At 39.1% G+C, this 15,555-nt stretch overlaps 1 protein-coding gene across 3 annotated transcripts in view; it reads right to left on the bottom strand.

Annotated features, from left to right (window-relative positions):
• Positions 1 to 5,238, bottom strand: part of KCTD8 (potassium channel tetramerization domain containing 8) — a 249,946-nt gene extending 244,708 nt beyond the window's left edge. Inside the window, exon 1 of one of the 3 annotated variants that reach the window (XR_013994140.1) lies at positions 3,182 to 4,553. Coding sequence is in view for 2 of the 3 variants with exons in the window: in XM_081061960.1 (XP_080918086.1) it covers positions 3,182 to 4,142 (961 nt within the window). In the remaining variant the exon portion in view is untranslated. Of the gene's footprint in view, positions 1 to 3,181 lie in introns of all 3 variants that reach the window. The other 2 variants (XM_081061960.1, XM_081061961.1) reach the window with 2 other exon arrangements.
• Positions 5,239 to 15,555: the final 10,317 nt, after the last annotated feature.

The raw sequence follows: 15,555 nt of genomic DNA, 5'->3' as shown, positions 1-15,555 counted from the left end.
AAAATAATTTTCCAATTAACATCACAATTAAACAAAACAAAATTAAAATTTATGAAGAATAGGAAGTCTGTACTCTATTATAATTTTAAGAGCTAACATTTGTCAAGCACTGGCATAAGTACTTTACATGTATTCTCAAATTCTATAAAATTGGTAGTATAATAGCCCCCATTATACAGGTGAGAAAACTGAGACACAGAACAGGTAAGTAATTTAACCAAGATCACACATTTGGCAAGTAGCTATATCTGGGACTACTGAACCATCCTCCACTCTCTTCCCCTCTGTACATAAACACAGAGGCAAAGGGAGGTTTGGGATCTGAGGAGTTGAAATTGACTTTCAAGTGTATAAACTACAGTTTCATAGTTTTTAGAGCATCTTCAAACTACTGAGTTCACATGTAGCCTGAATTTAAAAATGTGTAAAAATTACTGATGCACATTACACGTTAAATAAATATTTGTTGAAAGAACTGTGAGGTGAAATAAAAGATAAGGACCTCTTCTGTATCTAAAACATAGTGGACAAACAAGTTCATCAATTGTTTTATTGGTAATGAATATTACTGATAGTCTTTTTTAGTAGACACTACTAAACAAGATAATTAAATTCTGTATATGTATGTCATTATGTAAACTGAATACGGTGGAAATATAAATATTTTACAGTGTATTGTCACTCGCTGATATTAAAAGGAATCACATCCAAAATAATTTGTGAAATATGCTGCAAACTATCCAAAACATAAAATAAATGTATGTATAATAGCATTCAAGATCAAGTTTACATTATAAATTAAAAATGGTAACTATATTTTGTTGGTCAATGACTGGAATACCACTTCAAAAGAACAATATTTAATCTGGAATTTTGTATTCTCCTCCACAGGATAATTAACGAAAAAAGTTATGGGTTGCTTCCTTAGATTTATGAGACTTTTATGAATGAATCTCAGAGCACATTAGCTATGTGAGTACTCTGCAAATTTTTCATAATATGCATGCTTTATTTTCTTAATACTTCTTCTAGTTCCAGAAGTGAAATATCCTGAATTCCAAATACCTTTTAAATTATCTTAGTTAAATTGGATGAGTTTCCAACTTCAATATACTATTTTAAGGACATTGTTTTCATAATTTAGAGGCAACCTGTATTATGTTTTCATAATCAAAGTAACAAACATTTTTAAGTCCACAACTTTCTAGGGGAAAAAGAAAGACCAAAATGCAAAAGATTCCAAAATGCAAGAACCTTAACTACAGAACATTTAGGCTTATATCTTCTATGTCAAAAATCACCAGCCATAAGAAATTTCATCTTGTCTTCTGAAATGCTTGAAAATATATCCATGTTGAAATGACATAACTGTTTATAAGGTCTAAAACGTTAAGAAAGGTTTCATTGATAAGAAATAAAATGTAAAGAATGATGCTAAAAAATAGTTTAATTACTTAATATATATTGAAAATATCAATATTACATAAACAACCAAGTATTACCTTCCTTTGGGAGGCTTTTCTATCAATCTTTTTACGGTATAACAATACTTGGATACAATTAAGACAATTAGATTTTTATCTACCACTTCAGTGGACACTTTCTTTGCTTCTTTGTTGAAATGGCTTTCTCAGGAAATCTAGCACTATTCAAAAAGACAATCTCACTATAATACACAGTGTGCTGTTTTGTCACCAGACCTCCAAGGTTACTAGAATGTACAAGTGACAGCACTTTCCAATCAAGCTTGCACCTGTGCAAGGAGACATCCTTTCTACTTCTCCAGTCAAAATAAAGTGCAAAAAAGTGTCTATTTCCTAGATAGTAAGTAAATTACCAAGATAAAAAAATAAATACAATGAAAGCTGGTCTGTTTCTATCATAGGTGGTTAATGCTACTCTCCCTAACAGCACAGGCAAATTTCAAAACTTCTGTGTCTTCCAAAGAAAAACCATTTGCCAAATGATGTTCCTGCTGCCATCCCAGCTGGCTTTTAATTTTTCCAAACAGCTTTCTAGTTATGGCCCTCCTCATTTTATAAACGTCACTGGAAATTGCACCCACCCCCCTCTTAATCCCCAAAGCCCCAGTGATATTTGGTGGAGTTCTTGAGCTTGAGCCACAGAGCCCCCTCCGGAAGCACACTATACAAAGCATCATGCCAAATGCTTCCCAAATCCTCTCCCCATTCTCTCATTTCAGAAAATCACAGCATTTATTCCCCCCTGGGAAAGTGCACTCAACCCATTTTCACACTTGAAGTGCCGGAAAAGAAAACATAGGGAGAGAGGAGGGAAGGAGGAAGAGAGGGAGGGACGGAGGGAGGGAGGGATGGATGGAGAGGAGAGGGGAGAGAGAGAGAGAGAGAGAGAGAGAGAGAGAGACAGAGACAGAGACAGAGACAGAGACAGAGACAGAGTGAGAGATGCGTGTACACACAGACACCTACGTCCCTTCCTAATCTCCAACCCTGACAACAACACTCAGACATCCAAACAATTTTGGTTCCCTCCACCCTTCGCTGCCCAAACCGCCAAGCAATTACAAATGAGAAGTGGCATGGGGAAAATCTGAGGTTTCTGAGGGTCGACGGAGACCTTTTTCCTACCAGCCACTCTCACACCCAGACACCCTGAAGGGCTATGGAGGCACAGTCAGCACTTCTCTGGTTGCCCCCTTCTGAAACCACCCGTAATTGGACGCCCCTGCGCCAGACCAGCACCAACAAGAGGTAATCCCGGCGGTGCGCAGTGATGCCTGCATGACAACCTGCCCAACACTGAGACCCACAGAGCTGACCCCAGGAGTCCCGCGCCAGCGAGCAGGAAGAGGACCTCTGCGCCCAGCCAGCGCGCCCTTTCCCCCCGCCGTCTGCAGTGGAAGGAAGCCTATAGCCTCCAGGTGCAGGGCGGAGGGGTGAGGCGGGAAAGGACACGATGAATAAAGTTAAGAGAACGGCGTGGGAACTGCGTGCTCCCGGGGGACAACAGGAGAGATCGCAAAAGGAGAAAGTGCAAATCGTGTCTGCTGCACGACGGAGGCGTGCAGGGCGAGCCCCTCGCGCTTATTAACCAGCTCCTGGCTAGGACACCCGCCTGTCCCGGTTCCAGACAGATTCGATCTGACAAGGGTCGGCCAGCAGGCGGGGAGAACCAAGAAATGCCCAGACTGCGAACTTACGAAAGAAGATGTACTCGGTGTAGCTGCTCCAGATCTTGTCATCGCGGTACTGGTTGACGAAGGCGGCGGTGCCGGAGGAGTTACACGCCACCATGTGAAAGCCGGCCTCGGACAGGCGATCGAACGCCTGCTCTAAGTAGGTGAACTTGAGGTAGAAGCGGGACGTGTATTTCTCGGGCGGCCGGTCAGGGTCGCGGCTCTCATTGAGCGTGTCACCAAAGACCTCCTTGGCCAGCGCGATGCGCCCGCACACCATGATGCGCGCCACTCGCCGGAACTTGGCGTCCGCCTGGTTGTCGCGCACGGTGGTGTAGGAGCCGCGGTAGCCGAGCGTGAGGAAGCCCGAGCGCTTGTCGGGCGCGCCGCCGCCGCCACCGATGCCGTGCGCTCCGGGGCCCGAGGGCGCGGCGGCCGCCGCCCCACGTATCAGGAGCGCATCGCTGCTGCCCTGCGAGACGTTGTCCTCCAGGTCGCTCTGGCAGCCCTCGTCGTTGAGCGAGTTCTGCTTGGTGACCTTGGGCGACAGCAGCTTGACCAGGTCGGCGAGCTGGAAGTACTCGGCCTCGCGCAGGAGCCGCTCCTTCTCGGGGAAGTGCTCCGGGAGCGCGAGCTGCTTGTCCCGCAGAAAATCCAGCACGTACCTGAAGAGGAAGCCGTCTCGGTCAATGAAGAAGCGCGCCCGGCTGTCCCTGGGCAGCTCGCCCCGGCGTCGGACGCCTCCCCGGGGGCTGGATGGAGAGAACATGCTGGCCAGAGTGCTGTCCGGGACGCTGAGCAGCGTCGAGTGCTTGGTCACATAGACCTGGCCTCCCACGTTCAGCTCCACTACCTCGGGGAAAGGCGAGGGCGCGCAGGGCCCCGGGGCGGCGGCTGCAGACGCGCCGGGCGAGCTGGACGAGGAAACCATCTCGCTAATGGGTAGGATGGTGCTGCCGACGCCGCCCGTGTCCTTCAAAGCCATGGTCCCACCCCGCCGCTGGTTAACTGAACCGGGAGAGTGGCACTTTCTCCTCCCAGAAGCCTACGCCCTGCACCCCTGGCGCCCCGAGGTTGGCGTGCGCCCGGTGCGCCCTCGGGCCGGGCGGCACGTTCCTCCGGCCTGGGCTGCCCGGTTCAAGATTCCGGGCAGCTGCGGAGACACCCGGGCTCCATCAGGGGAGCGAAGCGCGGGAGATGAGCTCAGCGGGAGCAGCGGCGGTGGAGGAGCTGGGAGGAGTGGCTGCTCCTTTGGGGCGACAGCGGGGAAGTGTGAGAGAGAGACTTGCAAGAGGCTCTCGGGCTGCCGCTCGGCTCCCCGTGGGGAGGGTAGAAGGAGGGATCGGAGAACAGAAAACTCGCCGCCCCAGCAGCTTGCGAGAGCGCCGCGAGTCCCGAGCGCGGACGGTGGCGCTAACTACTCCTAGCAGCCGGGGAGGCGGCGCTGACGTCAAGACCAGAATTGGGACCCGAGCCACAGCTGTCATTTAAAGAGATAAGCACCAGCGGCAGGCTGCCTGGCTCCGACGCTAGGGGGCCAGGCCCGTGGCCGAGCCAGGAGAAGATGCTACCTTGGCTGTGTGCCTGGAGAGGCGGGCAGGAAACCTCCGAAAACAAACTGGAGAAAGGACAGCATCTCTCCTTCATTTCATTCCCGTCTTCCGTCCCTTCCTTCCTCCCTCCCTCCTTCTCTTCCTTCTTCTCCCCCTTCCTTCCTATCTCCCTTGCCCCGTTTCACCCAGTAAAACTAGTTTTGTTTTTCTTTAACTCTTGCATTAATGTGGAAAGTGGAGTATGTGTGTGGGGGGAGTAACAAAAATGCCAATCTCCGAATTTGAAATTACTATGTTGACATGCGAACAGTGATTGCAAAAGGACTAAGGTGTAGGTGGGGATGGGGGTGTGGTGGCGAGTCTCTTACAACGGTCTTACCATGGTTTTGGAAGTGAAGGGCAAAATGCCAGAATGTCTATTACAGATGTCATGATTACATATTTAACTGCATGCGCTACCTATAGTTGAAGGATTTTTAGAACCAAATCTGATTTCAGTTCACAAAACTAATAAAGGGTTGTCTGTAAACTGACTATTTTCTTCTTTCATCTTTTCAGTATTTGATTCAGAGTAGATGCTTAAATGTTTATGGAGGAAGAGGCGGGTCCAGAGAGAAAACTTTGTTCCTAGTTTCCAGTCCTGATCATCCCTTCATTAATCTCTGCATTTCCCTTTCAACTCCATAGGGCAAGAGAAATGGCTTAGGTTATATTAGTCTTCTAACCCCAAAGATCAGGTCACAAGTGAAAATTACTTACATGAATTTAAGCTCTCCTTACTGTCCACTTGTATACAGTGCAGATACAGTCTGCAAGATCAGCATTATTTCTGAAAAAAAGTGATTTTTCAAAAAAAAAATGCAAATGAGAATCTTCGTTGTGGTGTGGCACAATCTAACATGCTATCCAACCTGGGACATCCTTGTGTATTGAGAAATATAAAGAATCATTCATTTATAAAGTGCAAAAGTGAAACGAGTATATTGTGACACAATGTCATTTCTTCAAACATTATCATGATAATATTATAGATGAACTTTACCCATTAACAGTTAAAATAATGCACATTTTTTTAAATTCTAAATGCTGCTTAGGATTCCTAGTCTTTGAAACCAACAATTTTTTTTTTTTTTAAAGTACTGGATTTGAGATAAAAATTTTATCAGTAATACATTATTTGAGGAGGGGGATTACAAACTATGTTTAATTTGTTGATCCTTAAAAGCCATATCCACAGAAAATATTATACCAATTTTGAAGTTATATTACCTGAGACAGAGAGAGCCTAATGGACCAATGAAAAAACACAATATATTTGCCAAAGGACTAAGACTTAAAACTGGGTTTGCAACATGCATCTTCATGCGATCCTCTTTGTCAAGCATATTACCACCCACTAAATACATAAACTTCTTAATCAAAGTAAGAAGTAGACTGATTTTATACCTCTTCATTTAAAAGCTAAAATCAGAAAGCATTTGGGATTTGCAATAATAATTTCTGGAAAAATGAATTAACAGAGGCTTTATAATCTTTATAGATTCATAAATAATAATATTTCAACCCACTACCAATGAAGGCTATTTATATCAGGCAAATGTGCCTAGTGATGAGAATGGTACAGACTATAGAATTGTAATGAAGTGGATACATAATAAATATGCATATGTATATATGAATCGAAGCCTCCAATATTATAAAATGAGTGAAATCCATTTTAATTTTTTTAATTTCATAAAATTTGCTTATAAGATAAAATGGTCTAAAATTTATACTCTAAATGATTTGTCTTGGAAACTCAACGAATTGCCTTGTGTGATGTATTGCTTTTTAAAATAATTCCTTCAACATTGATTGAATATTTATCCATAATCCCTTCCCACCCCATACTCCTCTTACTCTCACTCCTTCCCACAATGATACCTTTCAAACCAAACTCCAAACTGAACAAACTGCAGGTCCAGAATGTCTTATCTATTGTTCATTTTTCTGCTAGGAATGCCTTTTCGTTTCTGCTAGCTCTCTAATCCTTTCCACTTCCTTATCTCTTCCCTTATATCTCAGCTCAAATATCAGTTCTCTGGAAATATTTCAGTTTTTTACCAAACCGGGTTCAGTTCTATCCTAAGGAGTTCCAACAGCACCCTATGCTTACACATGGGCAAAGTTTGTCACAAGTATGTATCACTGTCTCCCATCAGAAGATAAGTATGGTATACGACCATATGCACTATTCTATCCCCCAGCATGGTGTCTAGCCAATAGGAGATAGTCGATTTCTATTTATTGAATGTTTACTGCATAGAAATGTGTTTTTATCATGAATAGATGACAAAGCATCAACTGTATGCTAGACACTTGGCTAAGCAGTGAGATTGCAAAGATGAGTAAGACTCAGTCCCTCACAATCAAAATCAGGAAAGTGAGAACAAAGCCTGATTAAAACAAACTCAGATTTCAAAGAGAAGATACTATTAGAGCAATCATTTTTAGTAAACTGAGCAATCAGCACCAAAAACTACAATCAGAACCACCTTGCTCTAAGCCACAGAGAACATTAATGTTTCCTAGACCTAAATGATCATGATATGGGTCCTTTAAGATTTGTTGCTGTGTACAAAAAGAATAAAATACCTAGGGATAAACATAACAAAGGATGTGAAGGACCTATACATTGAAAACTATAAGACATTATTAAAAGAAATTGAAGAAAACACTTTCACAGAAATGGGAAGTTATCCCATGCTAATAGATTGGAAGAATCAACATAGTTAAAATGGCCATTACCATTTTATACAGTACAGAATTGCATTAAATTGCATTAAATCATTATATAGATTTAATGCAATTCCCATCAAATCCCAATAGTATTTTTTAAAGAAATAAAACAAAAAAATTATTAAATTTGTATAGAATCACAAAAGACCCAAATAGCCAAAGCAATCCTAAGGGAAAAAAAACAAGGCTGAAAGTATCACACTCCCTGACTTCAAGTTATACTACAAAGCGACAATGATTAAAACAGCACGGTATTGGCTGAAAAACAGACACACGGACCAATGTGATAGAACTGAAAACCGAGAAATAAACCCACATATATATGGGCAGGTAACTTTTGACAAAGGAGACAAAAACATACAATGGAGAAAAGAAACCTTCTTCAATAAACGGTGCTGGGAAAATTGGAAAGCCATGTGCAAAAGGAAGAAACTAGACTGCTGTCACAATACACCAAAATTAACTCAAAATGGATCAAAGACCTAAACACAAGACCTGAAACAATAAATGTCATAGAAGCAAGCATAGGTACTAAATTAATGGACCTTGGATTCAGAGAGGATTTTAAGAATTTGACCTCAAAGGCAAGGGAAGTAAAAACAAAAATAAATGACTGAAACTATATAAAACTAAAAAGCTTCTGCACAGCAAAATAAACCATCAACAAAACAAAGAGGCAACCAACCAAATGGGAGAAGATATTTGCAAAAAAAATGCCTCCAATAAGGGGCTAATATTCAAAATATAGAACTCATACAACTCAACAACAAAAAAAATAAGCAATCCAATTAAAAAATGGACAGAGAACCTGAACAGACACTTCTCCCTAGAAGACATACAACGGCCCACAGATATTTGAAAAAATCCTTACCTTCACTAGCTAGTAGGGAAATGCAAATCAAAACCACAGTGATCTATCACCTCACACCTGTTAGTATGTCTGTCATCTATAAGACAAATAATAACAAGTGTTGGAGAGATTGTGGGGGAAAGGAACCCTTATATACTGCTGGTATGAATGTGCATTGGTACAGACACTATGGAAAACAGGATGGAGGTTCTTCAAAAAATTAAGAATAGAATTACCATATGACCCAGCATTCCCTCTTCTGGGTATCTACATAAAAAATTTAAAAACATTTATCCATAAAGAATATATGCACTCTTGTGTTCATTGCAACATTATTCATGGTTGCCAAGACATGGAAACAACCAAAGTGTCCCTCAATAGATGATTGAATAAAGAAGATATGATATTATATATAAAATGGAATATTACTCCGCCATAAGCAAAGATGAAATACTGCCATCTGCAATGACATGGGTGGATCTTGAAATTATCATCTTAGGCGAAATAAATCAGGCAGAAAAAGTCAAGAAACATATGACTTCGCTCATATCTGGGATATAAAACTGAAAGCAAAAAAGGAACAAGACAGACAAACAAAGAAACAAAGACTCATAGACGCAGACAGCAGTTTAGTGGTTACCAGAGGGTAAGGGGGAACGGGAAGTGGTAGAAAAGGGAAAAGGGGGCCGAATATATGGTGATGGAAGGAGAACTGATTCAGGATGGTGAACATGCAATGCAATATTTAGATGATGCATTATAAAAATCTACATTTGAAATCTATATAATTTTACTAAGCAATGTAACCCCAACAAATTTAGTAAATAAAGAAACAAGATTTGTTGCTGTGTAAATAAAAGATTTGTTGCTGTGTAAATACAAGACATCAAACTTCTCTGACTACAAACTATACTGATCACTTTCTGTTCCCAATGCATTTTAAAATAACAATCAAAGCTTGTGTCTCAAAATCACCACCAACTAACCAAAAAGGATATATTGAGTCCAGATAATAATAAGTAATTTGTAATTTAAAATAAATTAAATATTTCTTCACAAGGCTGAGAGTTACTTAAAGGCAGAAATCATCATGTTTGATTAGGGGAGCAAGAACACAAAAAGTAACAATGAGATTTAGTCAGGTGGAACTGGGTTAAAAATCTAACTTTGTCTTTTACTAGCTTTGTAATTTGAGCAGATTACTTAGCCCCTCTGAACTTGTTTTCTCATGAGAACAGTGGAAATAATAAAGACCGCATACTTCTAACTGTGATGATGCCAGAGTAACAGGACCATTCAAGCTTGATGGCATGCACTGTATTTATTATAACCGTGAAGCATCTCTTTAGCCAAAAAAAAAAAAAAAAGGGAAAAAGAAAAGCTCTAAAAATAGAAAGAAAATAATATATACTTTATCAGAGAAAGAATTTTGGTTTTCCTTTCACACCCATCACACCCCCTTAAGGTTGAAATCTGAGTGAATTTTGCTTTGATTTCTGTGAAAAGCAGGCCAAGCCAAGGGCCTACAGCTTCGTGCAAGGTAAGAAGTAAAATGACTGCTGCCAGAGAAGGGCCAACATTGGTAGGAACAAGACTAATATAAGATGGGAAGGACTATCTATAAATTCAACACCTGCTGTAGAATCTGGGGAAAGTTGGAAAGCAGAGAATAAAATCTACTTCACCTCAAAATCTCACCTATCGGTTTGGAGAATTTCAATGATGTTATGAAATGGGAAACTTTGCAAATGAGATATTTAGGAATCTGAGTATCAGTGCTTGATGTCTATATTATATAGCATGTTCCAGCAATTTAAATATCTTAATATAATGTGATATGAGTTCTTGCTCTCTATTACAAATATTACTGAAGCTCTATTATAGGTCAGGGTGACACTTGGTAAAACTCTATGAAATTAAATACCCAAAGAAACTAGTGAAAGCTTGTGTATAGATTATTGTGTATAGATTATGACTCAATATATCTGAGCACTTAATGTAATGCCTGGCACACAAAAAGTAATCAACAGATGTTTATGAATAAAATCGTTTGTAAACAATTTTCATGTTAACTTATATAATATAAAGATCACATGTTTGGAGATAGCTATTTAATTTATTGTGTGTGGGGATGGAATTTATGTGTTGGGGATAGGTTAGCAACAGAAGATCTGGTATTTCATCTTGCCAAACTGGTCGTCTCCTTGAAACACTGCTTAGCTTCTCAAAGCTTGGAGGAAAGGGCAATATAATTTCCCGCAACATCATTTCCCCTAATGTTACAACATCCAAACAAAAATTGTAGACTGTACAGTGTGCATAATAGTCTGATTCAGGATAGATTCTAAGTCCCTTCAGATAGCATAAACCAGGAGCCTAAAACTGGTAATATTATGCATAATATTTATATAAATATCATCAGTTCTGGGCTGTAATTAAAAACTGTTTCACGGGTTGGAAAAACCACCTAAAATATAAGGCAGTAATGTTAATTTCTGATCACCAACCAGATTTTCCCTTGGAAATGCCCCCACATTGCAAGTTTTCTTTTAACTTGTTATTTTTGACCAGTGACTATTAATTGATGAGTTTGACTCCATCTTTAAAACCCTAATCACAGCAGGAATTCAAGGATTTCGAATACTTTTAAACTTTTTGTCCTGCCACATTTGTCAAGATGATTATTTAGATAATGACTCCAAGCACTTGACACTCCTCAAAGGAAGTTACTATGAAATCAAAATAGTATTATTGTAAATATTATCCTCGTTTGATGCTTGCTTTGTCTCCCGTGAGAACCCAGGGTGAGTTGGAGTTATGAAATTAATTCTTCAATCTAAGGTTTGCAGTCAGTAAAATGTTTGATAACTATCTTGAATCTAAAAGGAAGCAATTAAAATTTTAAAATAAATGTCCTCAGGCACTCTACTATTAAAAATTATGAATGGAGGTTGTGGATGGGAATGCTAATGGTTTGAGATAAATAAAATACATGTATTTTCAAGTAATATTGCTTCTCTTGTCATTGGCACTTTATAAAAGGAGGACTACACGTATGTCAAATGACTGAGGTCCTTGGGATGGCTTTATTGTCCGAGCCTGCAACAGTACCTTCACCAAACTGACTCGTCAGGCTGGACCACATCAAATAGCCAATTTTGTAAAACCTTTCAAAAATTGGCAGTTTCATATAGTTCAACTTAACAGTTTTTTAGTAACAAGGACAATGAATCTAGTACCACATCACTAAATACTTAAATATTTAGAATACTTAAATATTTAGAAATGTGTAATTCATACCTTGAGTTTTAAACATGAGTATGTATGCTAAATAAGCATAACTTTTCAGATAAAAAATTACGTCTACCACCTCACTCTTGATTCCCTCAGCACTTAAATATAGCTTGTGAAAAGGACAATCTGTTTATTTTTGGTTTGTGAGTGTTCTGAATTATCCTGCATATGTGTCTGTTTTCTATCTCTATCGAGATTACAAACTCTTTGAAAACAGGGACTATTCTTCAGTTGTTTTATTTCCAATTCAGTGTTCTGCACTCAGGAAGCTTAAAATGATGATGGGCAAATTGTTTAGCTACAGTGTAATTAATTAGCAGGGAGACTACTCACAGGCATTTGTGGTACTGTTCAATTTTTCTGTACTGCTAAAATAGGAAAATATTGATATTTGTATATATCCCTATTCTACTTTAAAAAGTACATTGGTCAAAACAGACTTTAAAAATATAATTAAAGCACTATACTTGCGTCTGGGAGAGCATGCTAGTATAAGATATAAATTCAGCTAATGAACACCCATTATAATACATTATGTTATTCAGGTTCAGTAAACAGCTTTTTAAAAATCTAGCTTTAAAGTAAATTGTGTTATAAGTTTTCATGCCAATGAATGTTAGGGTGTGTTGTGTTTTCCACCATCATAACTAGAGTGGACCACTGGTCTGGAAACAGAAACTCTGAATTGTAATCACATCCCTAACAACGACACAGACTTACTAAGTGACCCATAGCAATTATCTTTTCTGTTCACTTTCATAGCTGAGCAAATGGACACATCCTCATACATTTTGGGAAATACTGTTCTGTCTATTGCTGTACAACAAACCACCCCAAAACTTAGTGCCTTGAATTACAATCACTTTATCATTATCTTCATGGTTCTGGGCTCAGCTGGCAGGTTCTTGCTCAGGTCTCTCAGAGGTTACAGTCAGACAGGACTGGAATCATTGGGTGCCTGAGCTGGGAAGACTTAAACATCTGAGGGTTGGAATAATTGGGGCTTTCTGCTTTCTCTCTCTCTCTCTGTGTGTCTCTCTCTCTCTCTCTGTGTCTCTCTGTGTCTTTGTCTCTCTCTCTCTCTCTCTCTCTCTCTCTCTCTCTCTCTCTCTCTCTCTCTCTCTCTCTCTCTTTATGTGGTCTGTTCAAGTGGTCTTTCCATCATCATGACTCAGGGCTCCAAAGTTGCCCAACACAGACACAACCAAGCAGAAGCTGTATCATGGTTTATAACCTAACCTAAGATGTCACAAAGTGTCAGTTCTATCCTATTCTTTTAAGCAAGGATGCCACAAAGACCCTCCCAGTTTGAAAGGGAGTATGCATAAACTCTACTGCTTGAAGGAAACATTCTGGCATGTAATTATGTTTTAACTTTCTCATTGGTCTCAGTTCAGGTTTGTATGACTTCAGATATTCACGTGAGACTAAATATTGTTTTGGCCGTTTCTGAAAAGTACAATCTGCCACAAACACTGTAAGAATCAAATATCATTATACCTTTTATGATATTTACATAGAGAGAATTATGTAAAGCCAGCCACAGTGTTTTGCTGCGGCACACAGTTTATAGGCTTTGCATACTTAACTGTGATGTATGGGGACACCTGAATACAAAGAGGTGTACACACATGTAAAAGCAAGTAACTCAATAGTTGGTTGTCTGAAACCTTAAGCCAATATTTAATGACATGAAAAGATAGCCAGGTATTTCCTTCATTTTTAATAAAAATCTCTATTTTTTTTCATTTTGGTATTTTTTCTGCTCTAATAAATTGCTTCAGCTAGTTTGCCTCTGCTCTAGTTAATCTAGAACTCCCCTCTGCCTCATTCTTTTAACATCCATTATAACATCTGCAATCTTCATATCCCCTCAGGAAATCATCTCTTTTCATCTTTTAGATGCTGACCTAGTGAACACAGATACATCTGTGAACACTTAAAAATGTACTTGTTATCCAGTTTTTCAACAATTTTCTCTACTCTGTTCATTACATCATGAATATAGCTCTACTGTATAAACTTTAATCTCTGTGTTCTGAAGTTCACTCTTTTCCCTACAAAAGCACTGGCTCTCATGTTCATTTTCTCCTTATTACCCATACTAGTCTCATTTACTCCATAATACTCATGCTATTTATTTATTCAAATATTGAAAAGACAGTAAATATAGCATCGCTTGGTACAAGGCTATCCATGAAACCAAAAATACTGAATTTTTCTGCCTAATCTTGGGGAAATTGAACAAATAAAAAGAAACTGTTAGTTACTTCAGCCAAAAAAAAAAAGGTGTTTATGTATTTATGTTTGGGACATACACAAAGTTTGAATACATTTTGAGGTAACTTTAAAATCTAAGTACATGCCAAATTCATTTCAATAAAATTCAACGACTGTTAAATATCAATTACACACTTCTGCTAAGTGCACTGTGGGTTATAAAAATAAGTGGAACTATACCCTTGTCATGAAAAACTTACAACATAGAAAAGGAGAATTAGGAAAGCCTATAAATAACCAGAGACTGAATTACAGAGAGGAATAAGGTTAATGTTTTAATAGAAGAATACACAAAGTGATATGAGGATCAGCAGAAAAAGAGAGAGAGCACTTCTGGTTGAAGGATTAGAACATACTAAAAGAAGTAGGTCCTGGATGGAATATATAGGCTCTAAAAGATAGACATAATTTTCATAGACTTGGATGACAGAAAATACCATTTCAAATCCAAATTATAGTATAAACAAGACCAGGATTAGTTAGTAACAATACTATCTCATTGATCTACATATCTATTCATCTATCTATTAAATTATTTACCTACTAATCATTGGCCTGACTTATTTCAGAAAGATGGCTTGGAGAAAAAACCTGGCTATAGCATACAAGATTGAGACTAATAAGAAAAGTTAAACATAATAACATATTTTATAATATCCTAGGCTATTAAAATTCACTCAAATTTGGCTCATGTGCATATGAGCTTTCCAGGGGAAGCAAAAGGTAATCAATTACAAGACTGAAATTATCCATAAGAAAATAACTTGATGGCAAGAAAAATAAGGATGGCTGTAGGCTGAAAGGAAGCACCCTATGGAAACAATAGAATGCTATAGAGAGGCTGTTTGGTAGAACAAATCCTAACGAAAGATGGGACCAAGAGAACTGATGAAGGGTTTAGTCTTGGCTGAGAGCCTTGGCAGAATGAGTCTTCCTTAAAAACAGACTGTAAATAAAAGGGATAGTATCACCTAAATAGTGAACAAATGTCCCAAGTAGCCTTCCAGCAGGTTTGGAATAAAATAAATTAGGGTTTCTTTGGATTTCTAGACTAAACGCCTTCAAGTGAAATGTTTTATGTCGTCTTTGACTCCTAAAAGGAACCAGCGTTCTCGAACATAGTACTAATAGGATATCAAGTAGCCATTTTTTCTTAATTAACTCCATTTCCTGCTTATATGAAATTAATCATGTCTGGAAATGTGTATGGGGATCAGAATAACTAGATTTCCTTATTAGCCACGGAACTGCCATCCACTTAAGACTTGCATGACATTTGGAAGAATCAGCCCAACTTTTGGATTATCCACTTTGGACTGCTCACTTATTCTACTGGAGTCTCAGGACCATCATATAAAAATGAAAGTTTAATACTTACTACTTGAATTTTATTAAGGATTAAGTGTACCCAGGATTGTGTCTAGCATACACTAAGCGATCAATAAATGTGAGTTTGTCCCTTCCTGTGCCTTAAATCCTCATATAACACATATCAAGATCTGACAGCTGGATGAAGAGTCTGAATAACAGAACAGCAAATGCCTCCTTGTCTGGCAATCCTTTATTGTTTTATTTCTCATTATTTCAATAAATATTTATGCAATGCTTTCTATGTGACAAGCACCCAGATCTCCTTGAAAATG

Source organism: Rhinolophus hipposideros (assembly GCF_964194185.1).
Source record: "Rhinolophus hipposideros genome assembly, chromosome: 1".
Taxonomy (NCBI): domain Eukaryota; kingdom Metazoa; phylum Chordata; class Mammalia; order Chiroptera; family Rhinolophidae; genus Rhinolophus; species Rhinolophus hipposideros.
Note: the sequence above shows the minus strand (reverse complement) of the source record. Positions and strands in the feature narration are given on the sequence as shown.